Source organism: Pleurodeles waltl, chromosome 4_1 (genome assembly GCF_031143425.1).
Source record: "Pleurodeles waltl isolate 20211129_DDA chromosome 4_1, aPleWal1.hap1.20221129, whole genome shotgun sequence".
NCBI classification, from domain to species: Eukaryota; Metazoa; Chordata; class Amphibia; order Caudata; family Salamandridae; genus Pleurodeles; species Pleurodeles waltl.
In genome coordinates, this window is record NC_090442.1 from 290,501,780 (window position 1) to 290,525,046 (window position 23,267).

At 44.2% G+C, this 23,267-nt stretch overlaps 1 protein-coding gene across 3 annotated transcripts in view; it reads left to right on the top strand.

Moving 5' to 3' along the window:
• The first annotated feature begins 17,490 nt into the window (after positions 1–17,490).
• Positions 17,491–23,267, top strand: part of RFX4 (regulatory factor X4) — a 236,973-nt gene continuing 231,196 nt past the window's right edge. For 2 of the 3 annotated variants that reach the window (XM_069228351.1, XM_069228353.1), the window contains exon 1: positions 17,639–17,764. In XM_069228351.1, coding sequence (XP_069084452.1) covers positions 17,722–17,764 — 43 coding nt within the window. In that variant the 5' untranslated portion in view covers positions 17,639–17,721. Of the gene's footprint in view, positions 17,765–23,267 lie in introns of all 3 variants that reach the window. The other variant, XM_069228352.1, reaches the window with a different exon arrangement.

Sequence of the window (23,267 nt, forward strand, 5' to 3'; positions counted from 1 at the left end):
ATAGAGCATTAGTATTATCTATTTTTACCACTATTTTACCTCTAAGGGGAACCCTTGGACTCTGTGCATGCTATTCCTTACTTTGAAATAGCACATACAGAGGCAACTTCCTACAGGTCCTCTTTGGAAAGGCAGCAATGAGTGTCCCTGACACACAAAAAGGAAGATATGGCCGGGCATACAAAGCAAGATAAATGCCATTGGAGTCAGTCACCGCTCCATTGAGCTGCACGTTTGGACCGGCTCAGTCAGTTCATTGGCCGCCTAGCCACCACAACTACCTGTCTGTCAAGGCACACTGTCACGCTCCAGGTAGAACTAGGGCATTTTGCTGGAGATGTGGCAAGGGGACTAGGGTGCATTACTGCTGCAGTTTACCTCATTCATACCTCCCAGGCAGCAAGAGGTACGGGTGACACCCCTCAGGACAGTGAGGACATATCCAGTGTCAGCAGCGTTTCTGCCTCAGATGCCCGCATCCTGCGCAGTAGCAGTGCCCGCCAGACATCTGTGTACCAACCAGGCACAGGCCATGGTGGTCGTACCCATAGGAGGGTGTGATGTTGTCTCCCTAGGTTTAACCTAAGGCACATGAGTGGAATGTGTTAGGTTTTGTTACATAAGACTTGTTTACTGCTGGCTAAACGTCACCATTTACATTATGCACTGCTGACATTAAAGGATATTTTTGTTTTGCACAACCTGGCTATGTGTGTCTTACATTTGTGAGTGCTGTTTCAGTTGGCACTTACCTGCCAAAGTAACGAGTTGCTATGTGATCCCGTCTCCATCTGCCCTCCATTGCGATGCTACCATCCCCAGGCTGTCGTTGTGGTGGCTCCTGCTCCTCATCCTCCGAATCTGTGTCATCTAGTGTAGCCCACATCTGGTTTCTATGTTGTGTATGATGGCACATGTTGCCACAATCTTGCATGCAGTCTCTGTCAGGCTGGTGAGGGGATGCTGTGTGGAGCCGTTGCTCCAGAGAAAGTAAACTTCAAGACAAAAGAAGTCTCTTTGTCCCGGTGTCTTCTTTGAACTCAACACTTCACTTTGGACCCTCCCAAATTCGCTAAAAGATCTTGCACTTTTGGTAAGGGATGGCAATCCACAATGATATCTTTGATTAATGTGCATAAATCCACAAATAGACGAATCTCACCAGATTTTGACACTCTCTGGAGTGTACCTCCACTTTTGTGCAGGCATCTGAAACGTGACTTCAACATGCCAAAGGTCCTCTCAAAGATGGTTCTGGTGCACTGATGTCCAATTTTGTAGCGCCTCTCATTCTGATTGGCAGGTGTTAGGTATGGGGTGAGTATCCATGGTCTCAGAGCATTTGCACTGTCACCTGTGTAACAAAACAGCAGATATGAGCATGGCTTAACATGGTTATGCATTGACATGTATTTCTGACATTGGTGTGTACTACACAGTACCTAATAAATATCCATCATAGAACTCCCCACGTTCTAGGCGTTGGTGTATCCCACTGTGCCTGAATATGTACGCATCATGTGTGCTCCCTGAAAATGTTGCCTCTATATCAGTTATGACATTATGGGCATCACATACCACCTGGATATTGAGTGAGTGAGTACATTTCCTATTGCGGAACACATACTCAAGATTTGCAGGAGGACATATGGGTGTATGTGTCCCGTCCACACACCCTATTACATGGGGAAAGTTTGCAATTCTGTAGAAGTCCACTTTGGTGTTGTGTACTTCCTCCGCATTCCTGGGAAGGTAAATGTATCTGGACATGTGTGCGAGTATGGCATCTAAGAACCGTTTAAAGAATCATGACAGGGCACTTTGGGACACCCCAACAGTAACAACAATCACCCCCGGTAGCTACCCGAGGCCAAGAGGTGCAGTGAGCACATCACTTTCACATGTGTGGGGATGGAGCAGCTGCGTAGGGTTTGGATTTCTAGCTGAGGTTTCATCAGTTCAATGATCTCTAAGATGACTGTGCTGCTCAGTCTATATTTCTCATATATTTCCTCCTCAGTCTGTTGAAATATGGTCTGCCTGGTTCTGTATATCCTCTCCTGTCTCCGCCTCCTCCTCCTCTGTTGGGCAGCCTGGACTTGCCTCCTTCCTGCAATCACATAGAGTGCAGCCATTTTGAAAAACCCAGATGCCTTCTGGGTCTGCTTTTATACTTTGGTTCTGATTACCACCTGTTTGGAATCAGTGCTAATCTGGGTGTGCAAAATAGCCTATTTGCGACTAATCGCAATTTGTGACTGCATTGTACATTCGGTTTGCGAGTCGCAAATTGCAATTTCTTATTTGCGAGTCCCAAAAAGTCCCAAATTTTTGTGATTCGGTAATTGGTCGCATCGCTATTTGGGACTCCAAAATGGCATTTGTACATACCATTTCGTGTTTTGCACGGTCGCAAATAGCGCTGCAACCGATTTGTGAGTCGCAAAATGTACGTACACGTGGCCCTTAATTTCTTCAGACGTAAACAATCCATAGAAGAGACACTAGAAGAATATATCCCCGCTTAGAGAAACCTTGCAGCTTTATGCAATTTTGGAAATTCTCTTGATACATGTATTCGTGATCAATTTGTTTTGAGTTGTGCTTCACATAAAATCCAGGAATGGTTATTAAGTTCAAGAGATCCTATGTTATTTGAAGTAATTGAAATTGCTAAGGGAATTAAGAGATCTATTATTTCCAGCAATGTTATAGTTTCAGAATCTTCAATTCTGTCTCTAATATGGATATGTGCACTAACTCTAACACTATTTCTGCAGTCACTATGAAACAAAAAATTGCTAAAAATACACAAAGGAAAAGTTTAAACGTGTGTCATAGATGTGGTTCAAAATCTCAATTAGCAAATAATGACAATTGTCCTGCAATTAACAAAAGATGTGATAAATGTGATAAAATGGGTCACTTTCAATCTGTCTGTAGAAATTGTAGAGGCAGTTTAAGAGGGTAGAAATTGATACTGAGCAACAGGAGCTGTCCAAAGCTCTATTAACCATCAGTACAGTAAGTAATCCTAAACTTTATGTAAAAGGACCTTGGTGTCTAGCACACGTTGGATACATATCCATAAATATGATGGCAGATTCAGGGTTTCCAATTACTATTATTTCTGATATTCTTTTTCATGACAAGTTTACTAATATTTCCTTGCTTAAGACAGATATAAACACCAAAGCATTTGGAGAGCAGGACATTGATATATTAGGGTATTTTAATGATACTCTTATGTGTGCAGGCAGACAAAACATCACTAAAGTTTATGTTGCTATCAAAGGTTGCAATATCATTGGGTGGCAAGATTTAGCGAATTTGGGTATCATGCTGATTCCTGGTGCAGATGATCCAATTTTCCTCACAGACAAACATAACTCTTCTATTGAATCTGATCAGACATGTCCTATCAGCGAGGTACTTGCAAAATATGCCGACATATTCACAGAAATGGTTGGAAACATTTTTGGATTTGAACATTGTATTATATTTTAAAAATCCGCTGCACTAGTTGCACACAAAGTAAGGTCTGTACCTTTAGCTGTTAGGAAGGATTAAAAGGCACTCTTAAAATAAATGTGTTCTGAAGGTATCATACAACCTACTGAATCCTCTAAGTGGGTTAGTCCAGTAGTAATCGTTAAAACAAATCTGGTGAGATTCGTCTATTTGTGGATTTATGCACATTAATCAAAAATATAATTGTGGATTGCCATCCCTTACCAAAAGTGCAAGATCTTTTAGCGAATTTGGGAGGGTCCAAAGTGAAGTGTGGAGTTCAAAGAAGACACCGGGACAAAGAGACTTCTTTTGTCTTGAAGTTTACTTTCTCTGGAGCAACGGCTCCACACAGCATCCCCTCACCAGCCTGACAGAGTAACTGACTCGGTCAGGGAATGCTCCGCAGAACCCCACAACACATTCCAACAATAACATTCTCTTCCTTAAAGGAATAGTACAATACAACACATGTCCTCCGTTTAACAACAAAAAGTTACAAATGATGTGACCCTATAAACAGGCTAAAAAACAAGCTAACCCTATATCTTACTACTAAATACTACGCCCACAAACATTAGATAAAAGTTTGTATATATTTTTTCTTTCCTCAGCAAACATAATCCTTGAGATACTCAGGAGTCTTATGGCTCCTTTGTGTTCTCCTCACATCACCACATTCACATCTTGCATTCCCATTCACCTCTTTTAGGGGTACATTACACTCTTCCTCTTGCATGAAAGACTCATCATCCATCATCATATAGGTACTGCACCCCCCATTCACTTCGCTATCATGATCCATTAGTTCAGGATCCACCATACCAGCACTTCCATTCCATGCCACTCTATGCAAATTCCACTTTTCGCCATTCTCCAGGACTACATAAAAACGCTGCACATCCTTCACTTTAAATGGACCACGGAATTTACACCACATCCCTGATTTGAGCTTATTTTTGACCCAGTCACCTTTCTGTATCTTGTTGCCTCTCCACTCACTGCTCCTACCCGAATAACTTCTCTCAGTCCTTTCTTCACGATTACCATCACTGTCCCTACTTTTACCTGCATCATAGATAGGGTCGTTCTCCAACAACGTCCTCATCCACACGGAAAACACATCGTACTTGCTTTCCTTCCTCTCATCAACTCAAAAGGAACCTTCCCTGTTACACTATTTCTAGTAGTACGATATGCCCAAACTAAATATATTACTGTGGACTCAATTCCTTTTCCATTTGTGACAGCCATCTGAATAGCCCCTTTAACCATTCTGTTGGCTCTCTCCACAATACCATTGGCCCGAGGATTATACAAACTTGTGCGAGAATGTTTGATACCCGCCTTCTCCAAAAAATTCCTCATTTCCGCTGAGACTAATCGCGTACCGTTGTCTGTGATCAATTTACAAGGATAACCTTCCTCCTTGAACACAGTTTCCAACACCTTTATAGTGGATGAAGTGGTAATATCTCTCACAAACTTCACCACCAACCACTTGGAATGCACATCAACCAATACAATGGCAAACCTCAACGCAGAGCTCAAATGTGCTAATGGGCCAATGAAATCCAGACACACACTATTCCAAACTTTGCCTGGATCTTCAATAACACCCCTGCAGGTCTGGTTACCTACCTTTAACCTTTTTTTTACTATTAAAACACATGGTGCACCTTTCCACCCACTCCTCCACATCACCATCCATTCCAGGCCACCCAAAATTTTCACGCAACCTTTTTTTTGTTAAAGTTTGTCCCAAATGCCCCTCATGATATAGTTTAAACGAATTCCAACGCAAACATGCATGGGGAATAAATGTTTCTCCCCTCATCAATACTTCATCCTGTACCACTGACAACTCATCCAACAGCTTTGCATAAAGACGTACAGAAGGACTTACACAACTCTCCCTCCTTGCACCACACCTCACCATATCAATTACTTCCCTCAAAGTATCATCCTCATTCACCTTTGTATTCCACTTCTTTTCTGAAATCGCACCCCATAGACAGTCATTAACATCTTCAACACTTGCAACTACATCTTCCTTAATTCTCCTTTCTAGATTTTCCTCATCCCCCTGCTGCAATTCAACCGGCATACGCGACAAACAATCCGCCTGGGTATTACGCCAGCCTGGAATGTGTTCTAAGACATACATAAACTCAGTTAACCATGAGGCCAGCCTAGCTAGCCTAGCCGACCCCTTTCCTGCACCTCTTGGTTCCAAAACCTTGACTAGAGGCTTGTGATCTGTACGTAGCACAACTGTCATGCCCCATATGTAGGTGCGAAAATGTTCTAACGCCCACACGCCCGCTACCGCTTCCCTCTCAATAGCAGAGTAATTCCATTCACTAGTAGTGAGGGATCTTGACGCAAAAGCAACTGTTCTCTCTCCTCCAACATGATACTGGGACAGTACAGCTCCGACACCAACTGCGCTTGCATCCACTGTTACTGCAGTTTTAAGGTTTACATCAAATGGTACTAGCACACCCGCATCACACAAATCTTTCTTGATATTTTGAAAACTGCACTCCTGTGCCTCCCCCTAAACAAAAGTGATATTTTTTTTTAGCAATTTTCTCAAGTCTTCAGTCTTGTCTGCAAAGTTCTGGATAAACTTCGAGTAGTATTCTATAAGGCCCATGAATGACCTTAGCTGATCCTTGTTACACCGTGGAGGTGCATCAGTGATAGCCTTTAACAAGTTGACCTTTGGCCTAACACCCTCCTCAGATAACGTATGTCCAAGGTAGTCAACTTCCTTCACTAAAAACTTGCACTTCTCCTTCCTAAGGGTCAGCCCAGCTTCCTTAAGTCTGTCTAGCACCTGTTTCAGTGAATGTTGTGACTATCAATAGTTGACCCAAAAACTAAAATATCAGCTTGAAAGTACATGACATTGTTCACATCCTTAAACTAGTTAGCCATCATCCTCTGAAATACACTCGCAGCTGACGATAATCCAAAGGGCATTCTATTGAATTGGAAGATACCCTCGGAGGTCACAAAAGCTGTGAGTTTCTTTGACTCGGGATGAAGTTTGATTTGATGGTATGCGCTTTTTAGATCCAATTTGATGAAGAAGCATCCTCCCTTGAGTAATGATATCATCTCATTTATGTTTGGCAGTGGAAAAGTATCAGGAACAATGTTGTTATTCACACTGCGCAAATCCACACAAAATCTTAATGAGCCATCCGGTTTCCTTGTGATAACTACAGTTGAAATCCATTCGGAGCTCTCTACCGGCTCAATGATGCACTTGGCAACCATTTCATCAATTAATTTCTTCACATCCGCTCTTATTGCTATTGGCACCTTTCTCAGTGCATGCTGCACCGGTACCGCCCCTCTTTTCAACACTATTCTGTGCACGTAACCCTTCAGTTCTCCAAAACTCTCTGAAAACACCTCCTTTGCATTTTCAATAATACCCTGAGTAGGCCAGTTCTCCACGACCATGACCCGACTAGGAGTCCTCAGGTTAATGATGATATGTAAATCATATTGGTGCTGCCATCACAAAATAGGAGGTCCCGATTCTGCTACGTAAACTTTCCCCTCGACTGATCTATCCTGAAATGTGATGTGTGCCACCATGTAACCAATAATGTCTATCAGTTCTCCTTGGTAACCACCTTGGTTGATATTCTTGGGTAATAGCCTGACATTAGGCCACTCACGCCTTACCATCACTTTGGGCAGTATTGTATACAGGGATCCTGAATCAATCATGAGCTGTACAGTTTTCTTATTAATAACAAACTCAGCCTTGGGTCTTGAGATTCTTCCCGGGTCAGTGGACCAATCTCTTATGCATAGAATCCTATCTTGCTCACACTCTTCCACATCACCCACCGTAGCAAAGTCCTGTACTGATGCTACTTTTGTACGAGACGAAGATCTGCAAACCTTCGCAAAGTGATCTTTAAGACCACATTTCCTACATTCCTTTCCCCAGGCAATGCATACTTTATAATCTGCATTGTGTGAATTGCTACCACATCGCAAACATGACTTCACATTAGGTTTAAATTTGCATATTTGTTTACTCCGAACTGTAGTGGATGCGTCCTCTTGTCTCACAAACGAAATATCACTGTTACACGTATCTTTTTTTGCCATTTCTTTCATATAGAATTCTGATTGTTCCACAACCTTAGCAATTTCAATAGTATCCTTAAGTGAAGGATTCTTAGTGGCCCATAACCGTTCTTGTATTTTTTTTGCTTCTACACTGTACTACACTGTACTATCAGTTGGTCCCTTATCAACTCGTCGGTCATTCCTCCAAATTGACACTTAGTGGAAAGCTGTCTCAACCTCGAAACGAAATCATCAATGGATTCATCCACCTTTTGAGGTTGTGTATAAAATTTGTATCTACATATTACCACATTTGTATCCTTTGAAAATCTTTTCCTGAGTCGCATTTTCGCTTCCAAATACACATCATCTATTGGTGTGCCATCTTCATTAGTAATTGCTGGTAAATATTTAAAAACATGTTGGCCCTCTTTTCCTAACACACTAATCAAAATAGCTTTCTTTCTTGCAGATCTAAAATTCTGACCATCCAGTGCTTCTAAATAATTTTCAAAGATGTCTATCCATTCCTCCCACTCAATGTCTGGTGAGCCAACATCCTGTAAGAACAAAGGAGGTGTAATTATGGCTGCACTGTTCATTGCAATTGTTATAAATGACCAGTCAATTACCTTTAGTAAATTGGATGGATGTAGTCCTGCAATATGTTGTTTTTTTTATTTAATTTTTTTATATATTTTAAGGTATGCAATATTGAGAAGAAAAAAGAAACACTGTAGTCCTCTCTCTATGTCATCGACATAGAGTATTCTGTAGTCCTTTGTTTGTTTCCATGATGCTTGACTCCGTGCCGAGGGACAATGTACTTTGGTAATCGCTTCTGTCCGGCGCTAACTGTAGCAGCACCAACCTAGCGCTGCTAAAGCCAAGACAGGTAGGGTTGCGTTGTTATGCCTTGTAAACGTGCATATGGGTACAGCGCACGCGATGACTGCTGGATTAAAATAGTCTGTGCGCGCGTTGGCAACTGTTTAAGTGCGTGACGTGTGCGCGTTGCCTAAACCCTCACAGCAGCGACCATCCGCGCGTTGCTTAAACCCACACAGCAGCGATAACATGATGGCGCAAAAATAAAGTTCAATAGGTAAACAGTACATGCGTGTGGGAAGCTCACATGTACAAGTTGAAGGTAGCAGTGTGATCACCGATCGTCAATTTCAGCAGATCAAAGTGTGGGTGTACTGCGCCAGCCGTCGCTCCCGCTGGTGAACACTCGTCGCCAAAATTAAGTGTTGAGTTCAAAGAAGACACCGGTGCAAAGAGACTTCTTTTGTCTTGAAGTTTACTTTTCCTGAAGCAACGGCTCCACGCAGCATCCCCTCACCAGCCTGACAGAGTAACTGACTCGGTCAGAGAATGCTCCGCAGAACCCCACAACACATTCCAACAATAACATTCTCTTCCTTAAAGAAATAGTACAATACAACACAAAGTTTATTCTGCCTATCACCAAATCCCACTTGCTGCAGAAAGTAGAGACCTTACTACTTTTGCCACACCATTTGGTGCTTATAGGGTTTTGCGTATGCCGTCTGGCTTAGCTTCTACAGCAAGCATGTTTCAAAGATTCATGGAAACTATTTTAATGGGTATTTCTGGAGTTCAAGCTTTCCAAGCTGATGTGCTCATCTTTGCAAAAAACATTAGGGAACACAACTGCATTTTAGAGAAAGCCCTATGCAAATTTAAAGAAGTTGGTGTCACACTAAGGAAAGAAAAATGTAAGATACTTGTTTCACAAGTGGATTACTTAGGTCATTGTATTTCTGATCAAGGAATCAAACCTACGACATCTCTTGTTAATGCAATTTTGGATTCAAACCCCCCTGAAGATAAGGACAATCTCAGATTGTTTCTGGGGCTTTGCGAATATTATTTGCGTTTCATTCAGGGTTGTACTATGATTGTCCAACCTTTAAAGTCATTACTTAAAAAGGGGCATAAGTTTGTATGGAATGAGATGTGTGATGAAACATGTAAAAAAGTAAAGGGACTTATAACATCAGCACATATATTGTCAGCATTTTAGGCAGGCAATCCTTGTGTTGTGAGTATGGATGACAGCCAATTTGGTTTAGGGGCAATTCTTTCTCATTGGGTGGAAAATCGGGAAAGAACTATAGCTTTTGCTTCTGGTGCTTTAAAAAAAGCTGAAGCCAATTATAATACTATAGAAAGAGAAGTGTTAGCCTATGCATGAGCCATTGAGAAATTCTGAACATATGTGTGGGGGCACTAGGTTTGAAGTATGCACTGATCATAAACCTTTAATTTATTTGGTTGATGGTAATGGTGTTGGCATGGCTTCAGATAGACTAATAAGAATTCTCTCCAAACTACAAGAGTATAATTTTGCTATCAAGTACTTACCAGGTGGTAAAAATTCTAGAGCTGACTATCTTTCGTGTGCACCTTTGTTTGAAGAATCTTATTCTTAGATGATGATGTTGAATGTGCAGTAGCATTGAGGACACCTGCAATACCAAATATTCTGCAGTTTCAAAAGAAAAATGGTTACAAGCAATTGAGAATGATTTGACATTGAAAGCTGCTTTCAAATTTGTTCAAAATGGGTGGCCAAAGGAAAAGAATTTGGAGTTTAGTTTGAAAACATATGCCCAAGTGGCTAGTGAATTGTCGATTGTTGATGGATTTTTATTGAGAGTTTTTGGTTCCTCCAGTATCTTTGCGTAAAGTTTTGTTTGATATTGCTCATGAAGGGCATCTGGGAGTGTCAGCAATTTTATTGGTGGCCTGGGATGGTCAGGAATGTGAATGCTTGGGTAAATGATTGTGCGAGATGTTTAGCTTCAGACAAACATTGGAGAATGTCCGAAACTTTTTTTTACATATGGTTCCTTTACCTGAAGGGCCTTGGTCTATAGTTTACATGGATTTTAAGGGTCTGTTTGAGTTGTTGCCAGCTTCCAAAAGGTGCCCTATTGTTCTTGTAGATTACTTTTCCAAGTAGCATTATTTTGATTTTGTGGCTTCACCGGACACTGAAACAGTTATTGTATTTTAAACAAAAATAATTGACATAGAGGGACCCCCTAAATAACTTATAACAGATAATGGCACTCATTTTACATCCCAGAAAATGAAAACTTCTATTAATAGTCACAATATTATGCACAAGCAGGTAGCTTTGTACTCCCCAATTGCTAATAGTTTGGTGGAACATGTCAACAAGTTTCTTAAATAAGGAATACGAACATTTATTTCCACCAGGATGGATATTATGATTTTTTAGAGAAAAAAGACATTGAATTATTTAATTAAACCACATAGTGTGATAGGAGTTTCACCTTTTAAATTATTACTTAATAGGTCACCTAGAACACTGTTGAAACCTGAGTGCCTGCAACAGCATAAAGTTGATGATTGGCATGTTAATTTAAAGGGGGTGAGTAAGAAACAATGTGCAATAGAAAACTATTTAACAGTAGGCATCAAATTAGACAAATTGATTTTAGCGTAGGTGATTGGGTCATTATTAAAAACCCCAACAAGGTTTAAAAAAAAAAAAAAAAGTTAATCTGAATTTACTATGCCAGTAATAGTTAAGAAGGTTTCCAAAAGTGCTGTTTTTATAGTTGGTAAAGGATGGTGGAGTAAAAAGAATTTAGTTAAGTTATTAAATAATGATGTAGAAGGCTCTACTTCTGGTATTACTACTAGAGTTTCTCGTAATGTATCTATTCTGACTAGATTTAAGGATTATTATTTACAGTAATGTTTTTGTCAATGTTTTTTGTATAGAATCTTTTAATGTGGAGATATATATATATATATATATATATATATATATATATATATATATATATATATATATATACATACTTATATATATTGTTGTTAAGGGGAAGATGATGTGGTATGTGATGTAAGTAGCTCAGCAGCACGAGATATTCTTTTGTCACGAGAATGCTTGTAGAATGTGCTTCCTTGATTTGTATTCCAGGTTCTGGCTTTCGCGGTGCTGGAGTGTTCAACAGAAAAGTTGTTTATTTTCCGTTGGCCAACCGGACAACGCAAATTGTGGGTCGTGAGCATCTGATGTTTGTTCTATAAATAAACTCTTCACTCCTGCTAACTCTTCTGCGTGACTTCGCTAATGAAGAAAACTCGTCTCAACGTGGCGCTATTACCTAGTTTAAGGGAACCCCGTTTTCCAACATTGGTAGCTCAGACTCGAATGGCTTAGTCTGGCTTCCAACTAGTAGTCTGCAACCTACAGCAGTTTAAGCGGCCAGCGCTAACCGTAAGCGTGAAACACGGTATTACATATGACACATTAAAGGACCCAACGTAATATAGTTAACTTGTACCGATGAGGGCTGCACTTGGCCCTGACTTCACTGCTGTTCACGCGGAACACCTGAAAGTCCTGCGCAGCCGCGCGCGCAGTAACGGCGCGCGCTGCTGACACCTGCCCGAGGGAGCGTGGCCAGTTTGAGGTACCTGTCGCTTCTAATGAGATCCTGATGGCATGGGGTCGCGCGCTCCAACAGCAGCGGCTCATTAGCGGGAAAGTGACGGCACGCGGAGGCGCCACCCTGCGCAATCCACAAACCGTCGGCAGCCTCCAGCCCCGGGTGGCGGTTGCTCCTGGGGCCTAGGGTCTGACCAGGGGGAGGGGCTGGGGAGTCCAGGGCACGGGGGAGCGTGCGGATCTGCCGCAAAACACGCCAGGGGCGTGACAACATTTTCTAAAACGATAAAGCTAGTGAGGTACCGAAGCGAAATACTCCTGTAGATGTGGTGAAAATCACGCCAAAATATTAATTTCAAACATAACTAATGCTGCGAAACGACACCATGAGTGATCAACAGGGTCATTGGGACAAACGGGAAACATTTTTAAAGGCGTTGCTGTACAAAAGAACTGCCAGCAACTTGGTCATTGTGTCATTCCGCAGCCGAGTCCTGGTGCGCTTTTCAGGTACCTGTGGGCTTCTGCGCGATTATTTCGATTTTGATAAAACAGCACAACAATCTAGCCAGGATTTTTCATATCCGCTTTCAATAGGCCGCTCATACCCGTAAAGCCCTAGTGTGCGTGTGACGCTCGTTTCATGCGGAGACAGGAAAGGTGAGGATAACTTTCCCACTAATGGAAAAACTGAATATCAGCCTCTTTCTTACAATCTACTACAGCAAATGTCACAGTGACAAAGAAACAGCAAGATAAGTCTTAGTAAGCGATAACGATACCAATATCAGTTGCGCTGTTCAGTTTAATATTTTTATTTCGACAACGATGTCTTTTGATAGAGCTGATTTATCTAGAGTGTCAGAAAATTCCACATTGTTATAATGGACTTTACCTCGCTGCTTAACCCGAGTCCTCTAGATAGACATTTATTTATAACGCATTTACATAAATGGACAGCTGATGTGAGTAGTATGGTATTTTTCTACCATTGCAGAGAATAGAACTTGACTGTATAACCCACCGGGCCTTCCATTTATTGTCGTTTTGAGACTGACTTCTCCCAGTAGGCAAAAAGTGTACTAAATAACAACTTATACTCTACGCACCTAAGTTATATTTATGTATAATGATGTGTACGTAAATATAAAGTCGAATTATTTTATTGTACACAATTCAGTAATATTGAAAAAAATACTCCGTTTCACGGGGGCCAGAGAAATATAGGAAATATTACATAGGCCACTGAGAAATCAGGAAAATATTTCATTGGTCCATGTGAAATATGGGTTTCATCACCATAATGACAGCCCCAAAACGTTCTGCACAGCTTTTTGTCGATTGCTTAATCAACATTCTATTAATTAAACATAACTAAAACCTGAACCTTGTAAATCCTATTAGTGCCTATAGGTAGCGGCACCTTGCAGATAACTGCTTCAACGATCCTTTCCTTCAACTGAATATTTTTTTCTTTTTAGTGAAATAAATGTTTTTTACTAAAAATTTACATTCGTTCATCCCTATTTATTTGACTCGTGTGTTGTCTACAGAGGACAAAACAGTATAATTCAATAGTTCACGTACTGTTTTAAATAAACATTTCCCTATTTGGAAAACACCTTCAACCTACCTACCCCAAAATGAATATAAAAGAAAAATGCTTAACGGAAAACCTGCTTTATATTGTACTTGACATGGTTTGATTAAAATGCAACACAGATTTGATTTGTTTTAAGTGTTTCGGTAACTCCCCATCTCAGCACAAAAAGGCAAGTTTGACATGTGCACACAGACTCTCTTTTAATCATTGGTACTACCCTTGGTAGAATATGTTTGGAACTCGAATCAAACCACTCCAAGTTGAGGAGGGTGGACGCATGAAAGGCTGGCTCGGCGGTGCCACGGAGAGTCACATAATGAGGCCCGGTCCGGGCAGTGCCATGGAGGGTTTCACGATGAGGGCAGGCAGTGACAGGGAGGGTCACAACATGAGGGGCTGGGCCAGGCAGTGCCACGGAGGGTACCCACATAAGGGGCTGGCCCGGCAGTGCCACGGAGGGTTACACCATAAGGCAGTGGTTCCCAACCTGTGGTCCGGGGACCCCTGGGGGTCCACGAAGCCTCTTCAGGGGGTCCGCGACTGCTCAGAAAATAAATTACAATTAACAGATTAGGTCCCCAGCTTTCAGTAATGGCTCAGTATGGGGTCCCCGGATTCCAATAATGATTCAGTGGGGGTCCCCGGGTTCCAGTAATGATAAAGTGGGGGTCCACAGATGAGAAAAGGTTGGGAACCACTGCCATAAGGGGGTGACCCGGCAGTGCCATGGAGGGTCACGTCAAGAAGTGTGGTCCAGGCAGTGCCACGGAGGGTCACAGCATGAGAGCCCTATGCAGGCATTTCCAAATAGGGTTCCAGTATAAGAGGCTGGTCCGGGCAGTGCCAGGAAGGGACAACAGCATGAGATGTTGGTACGACTGTCACAAGAGTGCGGGTGAAGCCGGGGCTGATCGACCTAAGCCCAGCTCTAGGTACAGACCTGCACTAGAGATGACAATATTTGTAATTAATATTTCACAGTAAAGGAAAGGCCAGGTCTAAACGTCACCGTGTGGAATCTGCCTCAGCAGCAGAGTTGCTTTTCAAAAGCCAGTCAGACCCATGTTGGTGGGTGGGCGGAGGAGGGATGGCTCTGGAGATTGTACACTGTCCTGAGGGTGGCACTATATGCCTCCACCCCCCAGGTCAATGCACACTGATTAAGCCAATTGTGTTCTGTATAAAAAAATAGTTCAGTATTCACTGTTGCTTTTATTGGCACACATATGGAGTGGTGACTGCGGCAGAAGCAGGACAGAGATTGAGTGTGCAGTGTCTTTTTGGTTGGAAAGGGGTAATGCCACTGCTGTATACATTATATATTTGTAGTGTCTAATGATATTTGCCACTAGGCCACGTTTATGCTACCACAAATGAAAGCAAGGAGATACTGTATGTGCTGCTTTGGGCTTTTGTTCCACTTGGTTCTAGGCACACTGTTTTCGTGTGTGCAATTCATGTAGGTTAATGGGTTATCATTTGTGTTCTACGGTTATGTGTGGAACATGTAAATCACACATTTGAGCCCGGGCAAATCCATTCAGTTTTTCATCCTCCCAAGGTCGACGCGAATTCCTATGTTCGGGTCCCTCCAAAACATTTTACCCGGCCTCACATAAGCTTGAGACAGTACTGGCGACTGGTCCAGGCATTGCCGTGGAGGGCCGTAACATGGAAGGCTGTCCTTGCAGTGCCAGTATGAATCACAACATGGAAGGCTGTTCCTTGCAGTGCCAGGAAGAATCCCACCATGGAAGGCTGGTCCTTGTAGTGTCAGATAAAATCGCACTGTGGGAGGGTGGTCCTTGCAGTGCCAGGAGGAATCACACCATGTAAGGCTGGCCCTTGCAGTGCCAGGGGGAAATCACACCGCAGGAGGCTGGCCCTTGCAGAGCCAGGAAGAAGCATACCTGGGAGGCTGGTCCTTGCAGGGTCAGTAGGAATCGCACCATGGAAGGCTGGTCCTTGCAGTGCCAGGAAGAAACCCACTATGGAAAGCTGGTCCTTGCAATGCCAGGAAAAAGCGCACCATGGAAGGCTGGTCCTAGCAGTGCCAGGAAGAATCCCAAGGCTGGTCCTTGCAGTGCCAGGAAGAATCCCACTAAGGAAGGCTAGTCCTTGCAGGGCCAGGAAGAACACCATGGGAGGATGGTTCAGGCAGTGCCAGGAAGGGTCACCTCGTGAGAAGTTGGTTCAGTCAGTGGCAGAAGGGATCACACTGGGAGGCTGGCCCTTGCAGTGCAGGAAAACATCACATCACGAGAGCCTGGTTCAGGTAGTGAGGCAGAGGGGCTCAACATGGGAGGACGCTCCAGCGATGGTTGGGACTCTGAGAATAAGTGTCAGTTGACGGCCTCTCATTTGACAGGTCATGTTCTCAAGGTATCACCGTCTCATTGAACATGTCACAGATCTACAATTTTCACACCCCTCTTTGTGGAGTCTTCGTATTGCAAGCGAGTCTAAAGAGACACACTTCTCTTAAAAGTCAGTCTAGAAAAGTATGAAGGGCTTTCAAACGCCCGGGGCCCTGTTGCGCTGCAGTGGTTAATTTTTTGCTGCTTAGGAGGAGGGCGACAAAACAACTGCCAGTGCCCACGGTCAAAGCAATTCAGATGTAATCCGCCATTCTCCCCCTCTCTCGGAGCCCCATTCATATTCTAATCACAGTTTTCCCTTTCCCTAAAAAAGCCAACTACTTTATCAGCCGGCCCACACCCCCCTCCCCACCATCCAACACCCTGATCTGCAAGTCCAGGATGTATGTATGGATGTGTGTGTGTATACACACACACATACACACTGTTCGTTTCCAGGATATATAAACAAATATTAGGGCATTGTTTTCGTAATAAAATATTGTCAGATCTAATTTATTAAATACATTGTTCATTCACTGCTCTATCTCACACAATCTGCAACAGTCACACTAGATCTCCGTTTTATCTCTCGCGCACTTGCCAATCTCTGAAACACTCACGCATTTCTTTCTCACACGCACACACATTTCACCGTCGCTCGTACTCTCACACACTCGCGCTGATTCCTCGTCTATCTCTCCACACAACACATGCCTGCACACCACTGTCGCCCTCTTTCTCTATCTCGCACACTTGTTACTCTCCTACGCACTAACAAACAAAATTCAGTCACATCCACCTCTCTCGCGCTCTCTCCCGCATACAAACATACTCTCCCTCACACGTGTAGTATTTTTCAAACAGGGCAAGTAACTTTGAAACTTGGACTACCGTTTTCTTTTTCTGGTCCAGTATTTTCTCTGAACGAATTTTATCCATGTGTGGATGGCACATTCTCTGCAAAACGGCGCGCACAAAACGTACACAACGTGCGACGTGCCAGCGGGCCTAGTGGCACAACTTTCACCTCCAGTCTCGGCATGTCTGAGGGATGGAGGGGGTGGGAAGAGGGATGGCAGCCACAACACACTTGTCTCCTCTCTCCAACTAATTTCAAATCTGCATTGAATGGCGACACAAAACCTGCATTTTCTGCAAGGCTGTCCCTGAAAACAGAAACTCTGGACCCGAAACCTGCTGGTCCATACACGCCATTACCGGCAGATTGTCTTGAGACCCTAAGCCAATTTCGATCTAAGGCCGTAATGAGGGCCAGGCGAAGGCCCCTGGAACTTTAAATGGGAAAAAAACTCCTTTAGTGCGAGAAAGGGGAAGGCGAAGTGCTGGGATGGCGCAGATCTAAGCCCCCCTTTCTGGAAGAAAATCTTTTCTTATTCAAAGCAGCCCCACAATGGGCTTCACATGAGCCTCCTTCGCCACATCCCATCTGACTAGCAGCCATTCATCAGCCTGCCCGGCCTATCAATGACATGGCTCCATCGGGGCTCCTATAAAGTCCGTTTTTTTTCCCAGGAAACATCCGCAAACACTTTTGACGGGTCCTGCTGGATTGCTACACTCTCAATTTTTTCACCGGTCTCTCCGGTATCATTCTTTAAAAAATCTTTTTGCTTTATTTTGTGTGATCCGGCAGATTTTTTGGGGTTCGAGCCCTGGTCCATGGGAAGAACATGCATTGTGGATTGTTGGAGGAACCTGACATGGACTCCACAGGTTAGTCTAATAGAAAGTTTGGGGGAGGGTGTGAATGGGGGTAGGTAGCCTGCAGCCACCTGTTCCATGGATAGAGGGGGCAGTAATGCACTCTGTAGGGGGGCAGTTCAAAGCAGAGGCGAGGCTTACCCGAAACATCTGTGTCTTTGGAGGGTTGTGGGCAAGTGTTGTGAGCAAAACTAAATATTTCAATAATGTAGAATGGGTTAACACTTGTTTAACCCTAGGCTAATGAAAGATGCTTGTAAGTGCCAATAATCAATTTATTGGAGTTTTTGGGATGAGAGTGCCGTTAACGGAAGTATGAAAAGCATTGCATTTTGTCATTGGTACGGAACAGACCCTTGAAATGCAGTAAAGCAGTGAAACTTTTCAAAGTATTTGGAATATATCACATGGAAGACTGGGGGTTTCACTAGCAAACGAGGAAATGGTTAAACGGATTATGGTCTCAGTTCACGGGGGGCGGCGATATAATTATGGCACTGGGTGGATTAGGCGGGCGCTCTCTGCAACTCTGGGGAAATACATCTCGGAGCTCTGTTGGTACAACTCGCGGTGTGCCCATCTGCCGAGAGCGGCGCAGCGTCACAATACCGAGACTGCAGGGCTGACAGCGGTGTTTGTAGCGCCTTTAAAGTAATTTCGACCTTCCCGGCCCTCTGCTAACAGCCCAGTCTCATTTCTGCAAATGACCTGCTGTTCACCCTCTGATAGCAGCAATATTTAGATGTTCCTCGTGACGCGCCATTCCCTAAACATGGCAGCCGGGGAAGGCTGGTGCAGCGCAGTCAGCCAGCACACGCACTAAGAAGCCCACCGTTCACGAGGTTCTCTTCGTTTGCTTTTTTACGCATTTGGAAGCACTGAGGGGTGCCTATGTGTCCGCCCAGCGCGTTACAATTGTGATTAGGAATCCCAGATCCAGCTGACTGCACCCAGGTGTTATTTCACGAGGTGAGCTGCACAGCGTCTACCTGGTGACGCTGTGCACTGCTCTGCGGGTCACGCCAAAATCTCCGTATTTTCCAGTGTCCAAGTTGCGGCTACACACAAATGACCTGGAACTGCGGTTCTCAGTTACAGAACCTTTTGCACAATTAAATGTTGCATCTGTTTTCGCGTAAAGGTTCCTTGGTGTGGGTGAACAGTGTGACTTGCCCTCGGCACACGAAAGAAAACAAACCTTGCGCGCGACAGTACGCATTTCTACACAAATAAGCCCGAGCATTTACCGCTGGCGTGCACTTTCTGCACGATTTATCTCTTCTTCTGCAGGACCCATGCGGCCCCCTGCAGGGGGATGTGGCCCTGGGGATCTGCGCAGACTTCAACTGACGCATCACACCTTATGAAGTGCGCTTTATACCCGTTGATTTCAGTTCATCTCTTCACTGCAATATTTAAAGAAATGGATTTAGGGGAAATCACAGACACGGTCGTGACTTCTCTGCGCTGTCGTTGAATCTTGCAGATGCACCTCATCCGATTAACAGAGGACAGCACTAAGGGCTCGGTTTTACACCGTTAGGGTTTTCCTCATTTTGAATGAAAAGTAGCACAGATTCCAACCCCTTGGAAATCATTTCCTATACCTTGAAGTGCTTACTGTCTTTTAAACCTGGTATCGCCAAGAACGCCCTCTCCTTCACTTGACAGCCCTCTAATAATTATCAGGTGATCTGTGTAGAGAATGCTGTTTGTTGCTTGTCGAGGATGTTTTGAATTAGGTGTTTATAGCGATCTTCAAACACATTATGTCCTTTGGAGATAGTGGATATATTATGTATTCCTTATTATCAGAGGGTTTCGTTTTCTGATGCCCTGGGGGATCCTTGTTAGTTGTATGTTGTGACTGAAACACCGTGTATCATTGGAAAGTTGCTGGTTGGATTTTTAAGACAGTGTTTGCTCCTTACCAGTCGTTGTCTGGACATGGATTTTTAGATGTATTGTTTGAGATGCTGTACGTTCCTTTGCCGGTTGTTGGATGGCTTTGTTTGAGAAACTAGGTGCCCTTTGCCAGGGGCTTGGTGCTATTTGGAATTTGTTAGCTGGTTTATTTAAGGAACTGTGCACAAGCTTTCGGATGCTGGATGGATTGCTTGAGATGCCGTCTGTCCTTTTCCTATTGTGGCCCGGATTGTTTGAGAAGCTGGACACCTACTGCTAGTTATTGGCTGGAATGTTGGGGCGCTGTGTACTTCTTAATAGCTGCTGTTTGGGGGTTCCATGTACTCTTTTCCAATTTATATTTGGATTGTTTTCAGGTGTTGTGTGCTCTTTACCGTGTTGGTTGGGGAAGAATGCCGGTGATGTGTGTTCTAATTCCAGTTGGCAGATGCTGTTTGAGGCAGTAGGAGTTGTCTTTACAGTTGTTGGTTGGGGTTATTTGCTGGTGATGTGCGTTCTGTTTGAAGTTGCTGGTTGGGGATGTTCGAGGTGCAAAGTGCTTTTTGGTATTTGATGGAACTGTTTGATGTTCTGTGTGCTCTTGCCAATAGACAGTCTGGATTATTAAAGAGGTGTGTGCTCTTGGATTCTAGTTCTGGGGGTGGTTGAAACGCCGTTTATCACTGGTTGGTTGTGGGTCTTTGACGTGGTGTGCTCTTTTGCAGTTGTTGGTTAGGGTTGTCCGAGGCACTCTGTGGACTTTGTCAGCTGGAGATGCTTACACACCGCCAGTGCTCTTTGTCAGTTGTAGTTTGTGGCTGAACGAGGTGCTGCCTGCTGTTTTCCATTTGTTTGTGCTCTCTGTCAGTTATTGGTTAGGGATGCTTAAGACGCAGTGTGCTCTCTGCCTCCCGGGCTGGGATCCGTAACAGGTGCTCAGAGCTCAGCGGCTCTGAAAGGCTCTGCTTAGAGTAGGGGATTAGCCTCATAGGGCGCAGAGCTTTGATGATGTGTGGCACTTTCTTTGTGCTCGGAGAATCTGTTAGAAAAGTGCCTCTCCCGTTGGTTTCCGTCAGTGGAGATGTATTTGAGCAGCAGCGCGTGGAACACACGTCCCATCTTCTCCACTCCCCTGAAGACGGATCGGAGGGCGAGGAGCACTGTCAGAGACCGAACTGCCTAGCTCAGTTTCACACCCATGCGCCTGCCTGGCTCAATTTCACACCCATGCGCCTGCCTGCTTTGTGCACCAGGCGCAGCTCTTGCTGTACTTTTATATTTTCGTAATCACATGTCTTTGTTTCTTTCTAACTCTGCTTTCCACCTCCGTGTGTTTGTCGTGCTTTCTCTTCGCCATGTCACCTTCCCGTTTATGTCAGCGGGGAGCTCATTTTTCTGTCTGCCCGTTACCTTTATATCCTTCTGCATTTATCGTTTGCTATCTACATACCTGTATATTCGTGTCTAGCCACGTGTCCGTCACCGCCTTTTGTTTGTCTGTACCACTCCGTTTCAGTGTCCTCCAGGCCGCCCCCAACACTGAAATGCAGCAGTCGAGCCCAGACTGCTGCATGGCAGTGCCCATGTACCCAGCGGCACCCCTCTCTGTGTCTCTTTGGAGGTGGGGGTGTGATCTGATTAAATGCTCAGGTTAGCATTGAAGCCTTCTACAAGCACACGCTATAAAGCACTATAGTCCTAGTTGTTCATTAAACAACTATTAGTACCAACACTCCCCGCTCACTGGCACCTAAGCTGGGGTATAACTACCCTCTGGCTACATGAACTAGAGCCAGAGAGTGATATGTCTTCGTTGAGGGCCACTCTGGCACATTATCGAGCCGTGGGCGAGCATCAGGGACCTCTGGTAACTCTCACATTCAGGGTAGCTTCAGACTCCTCAGGGCACCGGGCACGTGTACCCGGAAGCAGTCAGGGTACGTGCTCGCGTCCTTACGTACAGGGGCAGGGGCCTGTTCACTCCCCGGACTCAGCTCGGGGCCTAACACCAGCTGCAGTGGTGCTCATACCGCGCACTTCTAAAGCCCGGCGGACTCTGTGCTCCCTTGGGGCGGACACGGCGATAACGGCGGCAGAAGATGTCTCCATCCGCCGGCGCCTGCACCCGCCGTCTCCCGCCAGACTCACTCCCTCCGTCCCTCTCTTTCTGTCTCGTCTCACGACCTCACCGTGGACTCTCTGATATCTCTAGAAATCTATATATATTCACATATAGCTGTACCCTACACGAATCTGCCTACTTATGTCACACCATCTAACAGCCTCAGTCTGGCCTCCGCTACTTCACTAAAAATGTAGACATTCTACGTGACTGCCTACGTATATCATCACTCTTGTTCAACTCTGTTATCCGCTCTCTTTCTATATATCTTTCTCTCATGTACATATCTTTCTCGGCCTGTGTGCTCTCCCTACATCACTAAGAATCAATACATAGCTTTTATGACAGTCACCATATCATTCTACTTGCATCACACGTGCTCGCCCCTCTCCCTCTGCTTCAAACTTTAAACGCGTAGGCAACGCACTTATTTAGGTTGAAGTATTTCGTGATTTCCAACATGCACATTAAACGCGTCCAACGAGAGAGATGTTCGGTATGAGTTTAATATGAAGTAAAAGGGTCAATAAAACTGCAAACGCTCCAAGCTCTTCTCATACCGGCTGTTGTTACGATCGCTTTTCTAGCGGCAGATAAATGGAAATTGGTTGACGAGTTTGTTTTAACTAACTCCGCCACAACTTTGCAGAGTCGTTTTGGCTGCAAGTCTTTAAAGTTCACTCTGCAAAAGTGCCTCGCCAGCCCCCGGCTTGGTTAGCACGGACGGACAAGAACAGAATCGTTTAATGAAATTATAATAGTCTGCTACAGCATTTTTTATTGCGGCTGTAGACCTCTCCTCCGTATAACCCCCCCTTCGGGTTCCTTTCTGAGCCTCCCCCTCTCACCCCTGCACAGTACATGGAGAGGCCACCTCTTCGGACTCATGCAGGAGCTCTCTCTCTGGCCAGGATACTGTGCCGAGGGGGGTCTTGGAGCTCGTCCCCCTCCCACCACACCGCGGGGGCTGCGGGGGGCTTTGTTACGCCACTGCTTCTCAGTTATAAAAGTCCATAAACGAGAATGTGACGATGTTTCTATCTTTAAACGCCTATGCGAGCACCTGAACCCAAACATTGCAGCGGAAGATTAAGCCAACATCAAATGCGTAGAAGCAAGTACATTTTTTTGTGGCAAAAGCATTGTGGGCAATTGTATGTGGTACCAAATAGGTAGAAGAGATATTTAATATCCGAAACAGTTTTCCGCCGAGGGTACGAACCTGTTTGGTGGTTGTTGTTAAAATACCTGAGGACGTTTTTGAAACGAATGCGCAACTGCAAGCTGGACGAACACCATTTTGAAATAAATAAGTTTTATATTAACTTTCAGTGCGTACTACAATACACAGCTCAGGAGCGTTTCCCTTTAAAATAGCTTTTAATTAAAAAAACTTCGCTGTGCACCTTTCATATTTGCAATATTCAAAATCTACAGCAATATAAAATATTAAATCGTCGCTCATTTCACACGTTCAAACACGTACAT